The sequence below is a fragment of the Rhodnius prolixus genome, unplaced genomic scaffold, assembly GCF_049639745.1.
Source record: "Rhodnius prolixus isolate KJV_2025 unplaced genomic scaffold, Rpr scaffold_3, whole genome shotgun sequence".
Lineage (NCBI taxonomy): Eukaryota > Metazoa > Arthropoda > Insecta > Hemiptera > Reduviidae > Rhodnius > Rhodnius prolixus.
Window position 1 is genome coordinate 7,873,781 of NW_027411603.1, and position 16,725 is coordinate 7,890,505.

A 16,725-nucleotide genomic window follows, 5' to 3' on the forward strand; every position below is an offset into this window, starting at 1 on the left:
CAACAAATATCCAGAATTTCAATCCACACATTTTATCTGGGTGTGCATATTCGTTACTTATTATTAGTAGAGAAATATTATTGCTAAATGTATAGCTATCTTTTAAAATGTTTTAAAAGTCAATTTTTTCTTGCATAAGCTAGTAATATCTTTGATATTTGATGAATTCAACCGTTACCGCCAACATATACAAAATATAAAACCAAAAACTACCATAATCAACAATGTATTTTTTAAAACAATTATCACTTGATAAATAAGCAGTCAAAGACTAAGCCAAGCGTTTAAGACGGAAGAGGAAAATGTAAGATTTTATTAGTAACATGATAACCATATGTTTTTGCCCTTAAACAAATCAAATAAAACATATCAAGCCATGAAAAAATATGTTATACTCGATAAGTATATCGTAAAGACCAAGTTCGCACATTAAATATTTTGTTTTGCAGACCTGAAGCTCCTTTGTCTAACCATGCCAAACCCAATTTGGGAAAACTAGAAATTGTAGCAAACATGCTTCATCCTTTGAAGCACTAATTGCCTCTCTTCGCTGTTTAACCAATATTTTTGTCAAAGTTAAAAAAGTAACCTACCTGAATAAACATTTCGAATGATTTTATCAACTTCACCGGTCAAAGCATTTATTATTGTCAACGTTGAATCACATGATAAACAAATTACTTGGCCATCAGGTGAAAGTGCAATTCTTGATTTTTTGCCTTCACTATTAAACTTTCCAGTTTTTAATAGATGAGGATCTTCACCTTTTGTATATTGGACTGTAAAAAATGAAGATGTTACAGTTAGCAAAATGTCACTTACTATGTGTAGATGTTTAACAAATTAGGAGACCAGATGTTTAATAAACTTGAATTTGACTTCTGTCAGAATCGCGTTAAATATGTGAAGTTATTATCTTCACGCTCCAAATTGACTCATTTTTTCGCTCCATCAACATCTTTATTTTAATTTCAAAAAACATATAGGTTAAAGCCGGTAGAACACTGGCATTGCCTTACTAGCTGATTTAAGACGGATCAGAAAGTTTCTACCAAGAGGCAACAGGCTTTACACGTTAGCAGTCACATTCTTAAATGAAGAATGAGGCTCATGTTTATACTACGTACATTAATATTGTCTCCATTATACACAAATATTAACCCTAAGACATTGGTTATTTGGATTTCAAATGACTGAAATCCAAATTAGATTAAAAATTTAAGTGCATTGCTTCACATTTTTCAATATTTTGAGAAAAGAAAATGATTAATTTATGATTCCCTCATATTAACTTAAAAATATGTATTCAAATAATAAAATTATGGACAATGTAGTGTTTGTATAATTTTTTGTGTTTTTGAAGCACGAAAAATCTATTAGAGAATTTAACATCTTTTCTAACGACTTTGCAAAAGCTGCAATAAGGAAATTTCTACTAAGTTCAGCATATTAAAATTGTTTTAATCTTCTTCAGTTTTACTTTACACGTAAAAAAGAAGGTACCATCTTAGAATGTTTCGAGTAGAGCATGGTCTATTATGTTTATGGAAAATCTTTTGAACTTTTTCATATAATTGTAAACCATTAAATAAGGACATTAAAAAGGATTTGGTAGAATACTTTTTATATTATATAATTTCCATGTCTTGTCTTTAGAAAGAGTTGCAATTTGAGTGGAATCAGCGTTGAAAGCAAAATCAAATACTCCAGAAGTGTGTCCAGTCAATTCAAATGCTCTACATACTTGTTTAAATTCTCCACTAGTTTTATTAAATTGAACTTCCCATACTTTAACATCCGGCGCAAAACCTGCAAAACAGAAAAGGAAGAAGGAATAGTATTTTGTACAATTTTGAAGTACAGACCACTTTTGTAGAGTATTTTTAAATTAAATTTATTGGTATTTTACAATGATTCACACTCCACCACGAAAAGAGATGTAAAGGTCTTCAAATACAGAAATTTAAAGGACCAATAAAGTACACTTTTTTTACTAAAGGACCGAAATAAAACTAGCCTAATAAGAAATAAAATGCATTACTTATATAGACAATAAGTTTTCCTTCTGCTAACATCCACATGCTTACATAAAACTAAAAAGTGGGTCTTAAATGACGATATTTCTAGCCTCTTTATATTTCCTACAGTGCCGCACATTCGTTGAGTTGGACCTCATCTTTTCCATAACAAGTGTGCTAGTTGGAGAATCACTTTTAACGAACCAGCCTAGTCAAGTCCAGCCGTCTGAGTCGGTGCACTGAGGAAGTCATACTAAGAGGCCAACATTTCCTCTCGAAAATCGCCCAGTTAAGTGTTACTTACGTCTTTTTATTAGCTATATGTCTTGAGACATGAGGAGAGATCTGCTTATAAAGATAATGCAGCTCATTACCACCGAGTCCCCAGAGTCTGACAAATGAGACTTGTCAGCTAAAATACTTGCAGCTTCTCCATGGCTTTGTCACAGCTTGTGAATCCCTAAACGCTACTTTTTCCCAGATCACTTTAGAAGCTGCCTTTAGATAGTTTTAATTAGAATCAATTAAACTTCAGCTTAATAATCTATGCGATGGAATTCTTTTCAGACACTGTATATTAGAAGACAACTTGAAAATTATGCCAAGAAATAGATGTGATACATCTCTGTTGGAAAAAGATATAAATCTTTTTGAGGATAGGAATCAAGCGGTTTGAGGTGGGAATACTTTCTCTTGGGCCATAACTGGATCTTAGGATTCCTGAGAGAAGCAACTTGGGGTTCAGTACGATTAAAATAGTCAACTGACATGGTAGAGCTTTTTTAATTGCATTGCATCATTCTTACTCCATAAAAAATAAGTAAATAAATAAATAAAATAAAAAATAAATAAATAGGTGGGCTCACCTGAAACGGCTACAAATGTTCCACAAGGAGAAACTTTGGCCGCATAATTGTTCATTAAATAGGTTTCAACTTTGGCTAGTTCGACTCCTTTAAGATCCCAAATGATCATATCAGTACCAGAGGAACATGTCATTATATACTTACCATTCTGATCAATACCCATTCCAATAATTTCATCGTTATGTACCTAAAAATAATGTTTTATAAATTTCTCTTTTAAAATTTCACATTTATGCATTAGGTGTTTCTATGCATTTCAAGTTCTAATAATAAAACAATACTCACCTTAGGATAGGTCAACGCTTTGGCCAATGAAGAAATCCAACCATCAGGTTTTCTAACTAATTTGCATACTTCTATTAAATTATCTGAATATCTATTATAAATGAAAGCTTTAGAATCCGGGCTCCATCTTATTAATGATGCATGATCATAATCAACATTATATCTTATATATTTATGATCCTTTTCTTTCCAATGTTTGGTACTCCATACAAATATAGCTCTATCTGAAATGAAAAAGAAAATAGTCCTAGAAGACACTCTTAAAAAAATAGATAAATCTGTCTTTATCTAGGATATCATTTGGACAACCAGGTAAAATTAAACGAATTAAAAATGTTTCAGTTCTGATAACTGTAAATCCTGCTACTTTGCATAAACTATAAACATTGTTTGCTTTTTGGAAGAGGTTTCTTTAAACTTTCCAAATTTTGGAGTACGTAAAAGACTTGCTTTTAACTCAATTTCATGTTGTTAAAAAAATAAATATTGATACTGGTTTATTAAATTTTATTCCTTTCCCTCTTGGGAAGTAAAATTGCTCGCTTACCCCTTGATTAGCGCGAAATGAGAGTCACTATTGGCTACTGTCAGACGTAATCCGCAGTGAACATAACAGCTATTGTCAGAGTAGTACCCCTACATTCCACAACCTACACTTATGATTCCACTGTACATGCTTCGAACAACAACACCGGGGGTGTACTGCGATGGTTCGACTGCAAACGTCTCGAATAACGTCCGAACGTCAAGCAATCCAACTTATTGTTTATTTAGCTATCTGACCTCAAACTTTTGACGAAAAATTGACAGCCATAATGCTCAATCTATAATGTAGGTACTGTAACCCGGAGGCAAACATTTCGTGATGCCGTACCATTTTGGTACCTGAGCTGGTCAAGAAGCTTAAAGTTATCAAAATACAGCCACCACATAAGCAGATTTCTCTCCTCACTGTAAATAAGGTAACGATGGTGGCTTCAAGGAATACTATGAGCAGAAACTGGCTGTTTCTGTTCTCAAGAACATGGTACGTTGTACTCAAAACAATCACACAGAAATATTGTTGCATTTGCACTTTCACATTGTGACGAGATGGCCAAATGAATACGGACTATCAAGGAATATGTGGAGTAGAGGCCTGCAAGGGATGAGATTACAGGTCTTCGCCGCATTGAACAGGGAGTCGTCGAATCTCCGAGAAAAAAGGTTTTTCCCAACTAATTTTCAATAAATATGCATTTGATTTTTATTTTTGTAGACATCCCCATTTTTTTTTTTTAAACTTCATAGTGATTTTATATAGAATAATGATAATTATAATAAAAGGAAAATTATAATCAAGGTGAAAAAGGAAAATTAAAAATGTTTTTTATTTAATGTTTAGCAGAAGGGTAAAAGTAAGCATTACACTTTTCTTTGTAAAAATGTTTTCTTTCTTAAAAAGGAAAGGTGAAATATGCATTATAAGACCAAAGTAAGACATTGTATTAAGACCAAAAAAATATCCTAATTTATAAAAATAAGAAAACATTTCAAGTCCTTCTTTGTTAAATTAAAAAAAAAGTTCAGAGTCCTTTTTTTCCACACATATACACACACTTTACAGAGAAATAAATTAATTGATACTGATATAATCAAACAGTGTATAAGACAAGTTCTTTATTTTATTTTTTTTTGTATTTTGTTTCTTTCATTAAAAAAACTTAATTCTAATCTTAAAAATATTTTAAGCATTTCTATTCAACCATATCCGTTTTCCCCCTTTTGTATTCCTTCTAAACAATCAAAAAACTAACAATAATTTATCACAGATAACATTATTTACTAAGCAAAATTCCTCTTTTCTTCTTTTACAAAAATTACACTTTCTACATTCTCTTTTTGCATACATATATTATATTTGTTTGTAATTAAGTCTAAGATTTGTATAAAAAAGAAATAATGAAGGGAAAGAGGAAAATATATACAAAAATAATGTTTATCCAAAACAGAAATGATAATAAATAAAGGGGTAAATGAACGAATTAAAAAAAAATATATATGAGGAAAAATAAAATGCAAATGGTTGAACACGAATGTATTTTTTTTTTTAAGTACAAAAAAAATATGACTAAGCTTCCTCTGACCTCTTGTCGAGAACAAGTTTAAACTTATTATGACTGAACACTTATCACAAACCTCACTTCATTTTTTATTTTATCTTTTAGCAGTCTTTATAGGAACTAAATCACACCATTTTTTCTTTTCTTAATTCTGATTTTTTTTTTTTTTTGAAAAGTAAAAACAAATATCAGAATAAAAATGTTTTTTATGAGATCATTTATTATTATCAATGTCATCTCTGATGCGATCTTTTCTTATTTTCCATAGAATTAATTCTAGACAACTTCTAGCATCTTCACAACTGTCATGACCACTGACATCAGATTGAATGTCTCTCTTTAAAATAGTATTCACTAAAGATTTTAAAGATCTTCTGAATGGTAGGCCATACGCGTGTGGAAATACAATAGCTGTATCTACCACCGTTGTGTGTATCATGCGTAGTGCTCTCAAGTCATTTTCAAGACCATGACCAACGAGGACAGTGTCGGCTGTTATAAAACCCATCAGATCATTTTGTACATCTTTCAATAGTTTTGTACCAGTTTTTCTGGATAGATCTTTGGCTGTTATACCAGAAAATCTTGTATTATAATCAATTATAAAATTTTCTGGCCTTACATATGTATCATACACTAATCGTCCGTCGTGTGCCACCACACTGATCTTAGTCAACTCCAATCCAGTGGTTGTAAAACACATTTCACAATCCAACGCATATATTCCAAAGTTGCCATCGCTGGGTGGTATCTTCTTAGGACGTGTGCGTACGTATCCATCATAAGGACCATTTCTACCTGGATCGATGCCGCTCCAGACGTGAAGTTTAGCTGTTGTACATCCTTTTGTATTTTTCTTGCCTTTACAACAGCTGTAATAAGATTCTGTACCACCAGATTGAGGCCTCAACAGCTTGCCCCAGTGGTACATGCAATGCTCCTGGGTCAGATATTCTCCATCAGTTGATATGAAGAAACTTTTGGAACATCGTCCACATTTCTTTTCTTCACTTGTTTCTTTTTCGATCCTTTTTATTGGCGATTCCGTGTACTTTTCAAATTGTTCCGAACCATTTTGTACAATTAATGATGCGTACACAGACTCATTTCTGGGTACAAATTCTTTTGCGTTCACATCAAATGGTTTTGAAGCAGATTTGAATATCATAGCACGTCCAGGATACAATTTACTTTCTACTGGATAACCAAGTAAAAAGAGATCTTCTGGATGCAGAGCGTAGTCCTTGATACATTTGAAGAGGTCAGCATCGTTGAGATTTAACTTTGCATATTGTCGCAGCACAGTATGACGTTGTTTTTTTGGTTTCTTCTTTAGAGGTGGCGAAGAATCTTCTTTGCGCACTCTATTCTTCTTCTGCCTACGGGAGAGCTGTTTATGGTTCCTCCCAGGGCTGTTATTCTCCTTATTTGCCTCACTTCCACTGGAGCTGCCACTCGTGCCACCAGGATCATCTACGACCATCAACTTATCAACATACCGTCTTAAATCAAATAATAACAAATATCTAAATAGTACTATTAAGAGATTTACCTCCTTTGTATTGACTGGCTTGTAAGTGGCTATGATTTGGTCTATTTAAAATGATCTTTTTTTTTGAAGATAAAATATCATTTAAAGAAAAGAAATGGGTTTTTAAATAAAAGTAAACTTTCTGCACAATCAAAATTAATAATTTTTGAAGAAGTGCTATCCATATTAATTGGCAGTTACATTTGATATTAAGTCGACCATTCTCCTTCAGCAAGTATACCATTTATAAATTACTTCATTTTTTTTAGCTGTGGTCAGAATGATTTAATTAATTGTTTTTTGAAATAATTAATAATAAAATAAAATAAAATAATGCCCAACTGCAATAAGAAAAAAAAAATCTATAGCAAGGAATCATGCAAGGGCAAGGACTTAGCGGAGGAGTCTCATAGACAGTCAATATTTAAGAAAGCCAGCAGAAGTAGTAACTTCTCAATTGAATTAATCACTACCAAAGTAGAATTATTAAGAAAAATTAAAAAAAACAAAAATACTAAATTCGTATTATTCAATTTAGTAACAGGTTTCATGCACTTAAAAATGATATTACTAAAACTTTCATGCGATGCCATACTATTTCTATAGTAAAAATAGAAAATAGTACTTATCGTGTAGAAAAATAAAAGTTCACACAATTGTTTAGATAGTGCAATGTACCCACGCAGGGATGTGCTATATTTACTACAAAATAACTGCTAAAAATAATTAATAACTTCGCAAAAAACAGAAAGAAAATCTTATTTAAAATTGCTTCATGAATTATCGTAAACGTAAAATTCTTTATGTAGCTATGTCCACAATAGCTTCTTTAATGTAAGCTGCTGAGGACGTAAGTTGGGGATAATTAATTCTGCAATTTATGATAATAGTCTGGCTGCCTTATAACAGACTGTAAAGTGTGTTCCAAGACCAGAAGGTCTGTTTGGCAGTTTGCTAGTGAGAACCGTTCACCAAACTCGGATCCTTCTCGTCAGAGTTCCAGAACATTTTGGATATTGGGGCATTGACACGGGAAATACAGATAGCTTGGTAGGGAATCTCGTTAATGTAGTCATCAAAGAATGCGTGTTCCAGCTACCGCACAACTGGTGAGTGCAATTCCCACTCCAGAGTTTATTATTAGCAACTTGCTAATGTTTTAAGTTCACTATTCCAACAAGTGGAAACATCACTGAGTACGAAGCTTGCAATGCACAGAAGTTTGACTAATGGAAAAGAAAATTCATGGTCTAGGAGCAAAGACATCAAACTTCTAATTACTTCTGGATTGAAAGAAATAGTTCAACAAGTTTAGTTTCGGTGGAGTAGAATACTGAACATCCTTTAGAAGAACGTTTAGATGGTAATTGCGGGTCATTTTCTAAAATAAACATTATATTGTTAGGATAGACTCATATCAGTAGTTCTGTTTAAGTTACATACATTCACTCTATAGAGAAAAATACTATATCGTCTACAAAAGCAAATACGTTTCAAATATCTGTGAACTGTGTTGAAAAATAATCGGTAAAAGACCGAAACATCAATCTAACGCTAATAATTGAGAAGAATGTAAAGGTCGGAAAGAAAATTTAAAATAGAGAGAATTAATAGACTACTAGCTAGCATCTTCTACATGAGAAAGAACCAATTACAAAAATAAGATTGGCGGCTTTATGATAGGACGCCAATTTAAACATTTTGGAATATTGAAAATTCTCTGGTTAATAACTAAATGTAAAAAATAAAAAACAAAGAAACTTCTTTCAGAAAGGTTTTTTTGCTGATAATTATAAATAATGAATTTAAGAAAACAACTTATGAACAGTTTACCCCGGTTTACTCACTTTTATTAAAAACAATAGTAAATTTAATTTACATACTATCCAAGAAAATTTAAATAACTTTCAAATACAATTCCTTAAAAAAACTTTCGTAAGCAAAAAATTGATAAGGTTAAACAAAAATAAAATGATTTTTACCCCTCAGAAACTCATCAATTCATCCACCATACTATATAATAATTATTAAAATTATAAAATTAATAACTTTCAGTTTATTACAGTTTTTAAACAACATGTAAACCGGCCAAGTTGTTTTCCACGCCTCGAACACGTGGCTGACAGAAATGAAAGTTTTTAGTTGTCGATGTGACTGTTATACATAAGTGAGAGCTTGCGTTTGTTTTTTTTTTTACAAAACCTGAGTCCACTTACGGCGATATATTTTTCTTCACAGAACACTCGGGATTAGTAAATTATAGGTTTTTTTTTACAAGAAATTTTTAGTATAACACGAAATTATTAATCATTTAAAAATTATATAAGACAAATGCTTTTCACCTGTTTTAAGCAACCGGACATTGGTAAAATGATATTAGTTTTTGTAAATTAACCCGTTAAAAAATAAATAAATAAAATAAAATAACTAACCATCAGCACAAGTTGCCAAGAACTTGCCATTAGCGCTGAAATCCATATCCATAATAGCACCGCTGTGCCCTTTTAGCGAAGTCAACAGCCATTCATGTGAAAAGTTTTGCTTGCCCTCACGATTCCACTTTTCCGTACTCTGTTTCTTCTTAGGTGGCTTAATCGCAGAAGGCACAACTGGCTTTCGCTCTGCCTTCTGAGGTGGTGCATTATCTATTTAGTAAAAATATTTGTTTAAAAAAAAAATTGCATTTAAACATATCAACTTAACTTTTTATTTACATTGAACCTAATAAATAATTTGTTGTTGTTGAAAAATTAAGATTTTACGTTTAAAAATAAAAATGTGAGTTGTCATGAATATATTATTTGCCAGATATAGTATATATATATATATATATATATATATATTAGCATAGTTACGAGAAATTAAATGTAACCTCCATACTCAAAAACAATATGTAGTTAGTATTGACAGGGAATTGTAACAATTACAAGAGGACCAAAGTCTCATCAAATATAAACAAGCTAGTGAAACAAGTCAAAGTTTTCTTTTTGTTCAGACTTTTAGCCAGGTTCCTACTATTTGAGGTAACACACTATTTGATTTATTTAATGAACTACTATTTATCAAATTAATTCACTCATTTGATTAAAAAAAAAATACAGAATAGAAATGGAGAGGTTAGAATTTGTGATTTGTTTCATGAGAGAAATAAGAACACTTACTTTCTTGTTCACCCTTTTTATTATCCGATTGTTTCTTAAAGTACAACTCATTCACTGTTATCCACGCTAGAAAAAGGGTAACGAAAACTGGAAAATATCTCACTATTAAAGGAACTAGTGTTTTTTGAAGCACTCCGGATAAATGTGACGAATCCATTTTCTCTCTCCGTCAAAATAAAATAACAACACCAAACACACTTTGTTTAGCAAAAACACAATAATTTAAAACGAATAAAAATTAAACAAAAAAGGAGAAGTAGAAAGAAAGAGGAAAAAAACTAGGTAACGAATTTAAGTTCTCAAACAAGACGGCGGGAAGACACTCTCGTCGGCAAGGTACGAAGACATTATGAGTAGTTTGGATGGATGCCGCTCCGGGTCGCTGTATACTTCCACGTTGTAACACCCACAATCCATACGTCAGTTTAAGATAGTTAACGCGCCTGTGGCTCAACACTAACTGAACAATTCTACTGCAGCTGTCGCACTACTCTACTTCTACTCTACTAGTGTCCCAGTCTGCTACAATGGAAATCCCCTCCACCAAATAAAGCAAAACAACAAGCGGTACATCACTATTTCCAAGCAATGCTCTCCCTGTTCTCCTTCTTGGTGGGACTGCAGTTCCCTCATAGAAGTGACGTCATTATACTTTTTGGAATTATCTCGCAAGTCATAAGCGTTCTGAGAAATATTTAATTTTTTATGAAGGGAAACTTTATCGCTGGACAACGCGAAAAACTGGAATTTTAAAAAAGAGATGGGAAACACAAGCTCAAAAAATCCTTATCAGTATGCATTTCTAGTTTGGAAAAATAGGTTCACTAATTGTCTCCGCTGATGTAGTGACTATTACGAACCTAAGATCAGAGGCCCGCGAACTTCATGCCCTGTCTGCAGGCGCAAGGACATTGCCGGTGTCTTCTAAGCGGTTTTCTTACTCTTTCCTATCTCTGGAGAAAAAAATATTTTTTACTTTATTTTACAGAAGTAAAAACACCCGGAGAACGTAAAGCGGAATTATAAACAAGAAGATTTTCTATTTTCCGCTAGAAATTGCAAAAAAATATCAAATGTGATATTTCGACACCCTAGCATGCGGCGTGATAAAGATCTTAGTCAAAGTATGAAGTACTACATAACTGAACCGATGTTCCGTGAAGAGATTTTAACTAAACCGTCATCGATAGGTATCGGATCGATAGGTTTTTTTTTTTATTTTTGGTACGAACATCAAACAGCTTCGCTCGAAGACAAGTAGTTAGGGAAAGAATACCAGTCACAACCACCTTACAGCCTTCTCTAGTGTACCTGCAGACTAAGTTTAGAAAATCGCTTCTATAATTAAATTTAATGAAATTCATTTAATAAACCAGAGCTCGACGAAACTATAACCAATTTACTGCCTATCTACAATTTAATGTCCCCCTATTGATGACCTTGTTTTTTTAAAAATATTAAAATTGGCACTTTAGTACTAGAAATTAGACAACATCTCGCGTGTTCTCTAGTCATCAGTTATCGCCTAGATTTGGCGGAAGGTTGTGGGCATCTAAAGATGACCTTGGTAGTGTTAGCCCACACGTAGTCAGCATATCAAATGGAAATCACACCTATTTCTAGGCCAGACAATACATACATCATCGTCCTACATTTAATTTGATTTCTTAAATAGGTAATTCATTTTTCTTGGTGGGGGCCAAAGATAAAGGCACAAGAGAAGACAATCATCAATGCTTTCCATGTGTTTCTAATTTAGGAATATCTTTGTGTAGTTCTTAGTGGGAAAATAATGAATCATTTAGGTCAAGGATTTTTTTAAAAAAATTGGGAGAATGAAAATATATATGCATTTATGTATTTTAGTTTAAAAAATAAAAATAAATTGATTTAAAATACATATATTTCTAATTATTCTAAGGTAAATCTTTTGTGGAATTAGATTAATTACTAAATGATTAATTGGAATATTTTTGCAATTTTCAGAAATGTAAATGACAAATAAGTGATATCAATTCTCTAAGATTTTGTTCATGTTAAAAATTAATTTCTTTAAAGTGCAGGAAATTGGCACTTGCAAAAGAATTTGAACGAATGCTTGAACACCAGCAGATATATATTCAGACACTCACTCACTAGAAAATAAAACTATAAACTATAAAAAATATTTTCAATAAATTATTATCCTAATTCTAATTAATAGTTACTAGTTTCTTTTCCATTGTTGGTGTATGTTCTGTCCCTAACTGTGGTTAGATATAGAGTCTAATCGGTTTTAATATAGGTGATATAACTTTAGTAAACTATTTTTTATATCATTGTAATCTGTTTCTGTTAATAAGTTCCACAGACCTGAAGATGTTCTAGTCCCTAGCTCGAAAGTTTGGTAAAGAGAAAAAAATAAAATAAACAAAAATATTGTGATCGAAATAGGCAACTATCTTTCTACCCTTTAGATTCATGAATCAGTCACCAAAATTCTAGGAAAATTTATCTCACAACAGTTCTGGTTTCCACGTAATTTTAAAATTCAAAATTTGAGTAAAAGAATTAGAAATTTTGTAATAAGAAAATGTAAAAGTTAAAAAACTTGAGAAGTATAGCAGGAGGAAGATGTGTTTCAAATTTTAATATGTATTTTTTTTTTAAATTATTTAATAAAAACTAATAAATAAAATAAAAATAGCTGATGCATTGTTTATATTATATAAATTTTGACAAATGATTGAGAACCAAATGCATTAAGACATTATATCAGTCAAGGACATTTATATTTCCTCTACAAAAATGGGGGATATATATTTTGTGAATTTGATGTGCTTGAATAACTTTTGATTAAGGAATCAATGAAGCAGAAATATTCCTAATCTATGGCTAAAGAATAAACAAGAATTTTACTAAATTGCTGCATCAGTATTTTTATCTGTCACTTTTAATATTTAGATTTTTTTTAAATCATTATTAAATAATCTAATTAACATTTTAGAGAAGTGCTAATCGTTTTTGGTGACTGATTCGTTAATACAAAAAAAGAAGAAGATGTATTATTGCCAATTTCAGATTAATTTTTTTAATTACTTGTTTGGCCAATTTTGCGACCTAGGACTTGGTCATCTTTAGAGCTTATGCTCATTGGTAATTACAGTATTTTTCCACTTTTTAAAATTAAAAGTTGGGGTGTCTGCTGACCTGAACGTTTAAGACTTCTAGGTGGAAAGCTTGGCCAAAAAATAAATAACAATTAAGACTGAAATTGCCAACAATCTTTCTTCTTTTTGAATCTAATTTATGAAGTGAAATTTAGTTGAGTATTTATTGACAAGTACAAGTGTGAGACACTGATTCTCCTAGCTTTAGATTTCCTAAGGAGATTTTGCCTAGTTTAACCACACAACTTAAGAGATAGAAAAAAGTCGCTTACCCTGAACAACTTTATTCTTCTTCCTGTTCTTCCTAACCATTCTTGTCCAGTAACCTAGCAAAGCACACTCAGAATGTAAACTGATCCAACTAATGTAGACTGGTCATAATGAAGAGTTAAAATTGTTCTAAGGGGTAAAAGTAGGGGGCAGGTATGAAAAGGGATTTGTGAAGTTTGTGTTAATTATTGTAGTAGATTGTTGACCCTAACAGTACTGCCGGCTTCCAGTGCAACCCTTATTGTAAGGAGATATTTGTGTTATTTTATCTAATCTAAAAGAGAAGGAGTGAATTTAATCTAAAACTAGCATCCCTCAAAGCAGAACAGGAAGATAAAAATTCATCGCTGTTTTGAAGCACCACTATGAACATTATAGTTGTACTGTAAATTTACTTTTCTCGTATTATCGTGCTAAATAAAATCCAAGACCTAGAATCGAACCCAGTACCACAATATAACTTAGCGTGGCGAACCGCTCGGCTATCAATACATGTTCAATATTTCGGAATATTCAGGCGGGCTTTACGTCCAACTACCAATTAGGTGTCGTGAACGGAGGCGACTAGCTAACACACTTCAGAATAAATTCTTCATATTAACCGTTAAATAAAATCCAAGGCCTAAGACCGGGAATCGAACCCAGTACCACAATATGCGTATTAGCTTTACAGGTTTCGCCTCTTAACCGCTCGTCTACAGTGGCGCCATATTTCGGAATATTTACAATTACTAATTCTAAGAGTTCGCTAATTATAAAAACACATTTTACAAAGAAACCTAATGTTCGTTTACTTCACAGCAAATAGTAACGTAATCTAAACAACTAAGGCAACGGTGGCTGGTTACTTTGGGGGACCACTGGCAAGGTTTTTTTGTGGAAACCCTACTAAAAAATAAAAACTATGGGAAGAGAGAAGAAGTCTATTTCATAGGATTCTTTTGATTGAACACCAATAAACCGACAGAAGTTTGAATTTTTACTAACGAATGGGATGGACACAGTGTTGGGGCTACAGATATTTCTCTTTGCGGATTATATATAGAAAAAAATATTGGACAAGTCTCCCAGAAGCTTTCTGAAAACAAATTAGTAAACACTCGCTGAAATTCTATTGCTTCAGTTCTCAAATTTTTTCTAACCTATACATTTCCTTCAAATTCGGAATTTAAACTATTCAACTCATACATTATGTAGTTGGTTATAATCCTACAAAAATTATTTTAAAAACTTGGTAAGTTTATTTACAAAGTTTAATCTCTTTTACAAGTTTGCGTGCCTCTAATGTGCCTCAGCATTGTAATAAACGGTTTTTAAACAACAATTTTATTGTCTTGAGGTCTATAATAAAATAAGTTAAAATTCTTAATTGAGAACTGTAGTAAAAAAAAATTCGTATGAATATTTTAAGTTGTAATACTTTAATTATTCTTCTTTTAATATCTCAAATAAATAAAAGAAAACAAGGAAAACAGACGTCCGCGTTTTTACTAAAGGTCAGATCATTTTTTTTTTTTTTTTTTTGACAGATGATGAAACAATATCGACTGTTCAGATATGTGCTTAGTTAAATATTAAAAAGATCCAATAAACAGTATTTGAAAACAAAGTGTCAAAAAACCTGACCAAGTGGTAAAGATGTAATTAGGGTTTCGTTTTCTTCGTTTTTTATTTATCTTTTTCTTTTTTAATTTAGGAACATCAATAGATGTCTGATGTAAGTTTTATTGAACTGTGGTTTATAAATATGCTTCAGAATATACCTAGCAAAGAAATCGAATCATATTATTTAAAAAAACTTTGTAGGAACACAAACGATTTTTTCTTAATATATTCTCTAGATAACCCTTCGGGGAACCTACCCACAACTAACTCGTCCATAAGATCTGTCATGAAATAATTTTTTATTCTATATTTTTAGTGTGTATGATATGTGTGCGAAATTTAGGAGCTATTTATGGAGAAAAGCTCAGAAAATTGAACAATCCTTGGATAAAATGGTAAATGAATTTTCTTCGAACTCAATTTTAACAAAAAAAAATTCTCTAACAGTGCACGAGAAGTATTGCTGTCCATTACCCAGAAATAGCACTTTAGAGGGAATCTACTCAACTCCTTTACCAGCAATACCCTCTCTGACGCATTTCCCAAGGTTTAAATGAAATTAATAATAATACCACTTTCCAAAAATCTATTCGGTAAAGTGATACTTCTGGACAGCCGATTTTTCTTAAAATTTGGAAATTAGGCTTGAAATCCAAAGTGGCACGTTAGAGGTATACCTAACCAACCCTTATTCCCATTGGAAAAATTGTAAATAACAGTTAAAGAGCTATATAAGTAAAATAATGGCCTATTTTTTGTAAAGTTTACGTCCAACAACCAATTACGAGTGGTGGTCTGGAAGCGGAATTATATAAGTACTTCACAATTAACATTTTTTTCTAATAAATAAAAAGTGGTCACTCGCAGGATTCGATCTGGGGATCTTCCACTTACAAAGCCACGCTTCATATCCAATAGATTTTCGCTATAATGTTGAATTCATATTCGTGTTATGCAGGTAATGAGGTGTAAAATTTGTAATTAAATAAAACCTTAAAAATGATAATATTTTCGATGAAGAATCAAAACTTTTAATGATCGCAACACGTTTTCTTCCTACAAATTAGAGAAAGTAAAGGAACAAATGAACGGTGGCAGGGCGGAGCGCAGTATGAATCAAAATGCAATGGCCTCAAAGAATGAGTCACACTGTAAACTTCTTTTAGCGAACTACGCAGAGACAAGGCTGAAGGCTTTCCGCTGCACATTGGAGGTCAATTTAAAATGCAATTTCTTATTCATCCAGTTTAGCTTTTTTCCCCCCTCAAATTCTGTGACCTTGAAATGATCACTTTCGATACAAAAAAAAAAAAAAAAATCTGTCGAAAATGGCGTTTTATTTGTAAATATCTCCCTCTCTTTTTCCACAAAAGCTTGTTAATGAATGCAGGTTAGGTGATTTGGATATACAAGGAACTATCAGACCCTTGTAGTCTGCAAATACTAATCTCTTGCAATGTACTGAATGGCCTACAACACCTTGTAAGTTTATTCGGCCTAATTAGGACAGGTGGCGAGTTCTCCTGACACCATAAACAGAAGGAGGTTTATTGTGCCGATCCCCTAATCATTTATTACGGTGGTACTACCCTATTGTAGGGCCTAAAGAAAAACAGAATGCTATTCACACCTATTTGATGACCCCTGCCTTCCGTAGATCTCTTTCTGCATCATCCAACCATCTTATTTTGGGATGACCTCTAAGGCTAGATGATCCCTTACCTCCCCGGATGTACGT

At 32.2% G+C, this 16,725-nt stretch overlaps 1 protein-coding gene across 7 annotated transcripts in view; it reads right to left on the reverse strand.

The window, feature by feature from the left end:
• Positions 1-16,725, reverse strand: part of LOC141453443 (transducin beta-like protein 2) — a 59,274-nt gene that overhangs the window by 4,654 nt on the left and 37,895 nt on the right. The window contains exons 1-6 of one of the 7 annotated variants that reach the window (XM_074126710.1): positions 9,964-10,488; positions 9,235-9,447; positions 3,170-3,393; positions 2,885-3,071; positions 1,621-1,809; positions 594-779 (exon numbers count right to left, since the gene is read on the reverse strand). In XM_074126710.1, the coding sequence (XP_073982811.1) occupies positions 594-779; positions 1,621-1,809; positions 2,885-3,071; positions 3,170-3,393; positions 9,235-9,447; positions 9,964-10,120 (1,156 nt within the window). In that variant the 5' untranslated portion in view covers positions 10,121-10,488. Of the gene's footprint in view, positions 1-593; positions 780-1,620; positions 1,810-2,884; positions 3,072-3,169; positions 3,394-4,512; positions 6,745-6,823; positions 7,072-8,784; positions 8,991-9,018; positions 9,164-9,234; positions 9,448-9,564; positions 9,669-9,963; positions 10,495-13,384; positions 13,439-16,725 lie in introns of those variants that run through there. The other 6 variants (XM_074126704.1, XM_074126703.1, XM_074126707.1 and 3 more) reach the window with 6 other exon arrangements.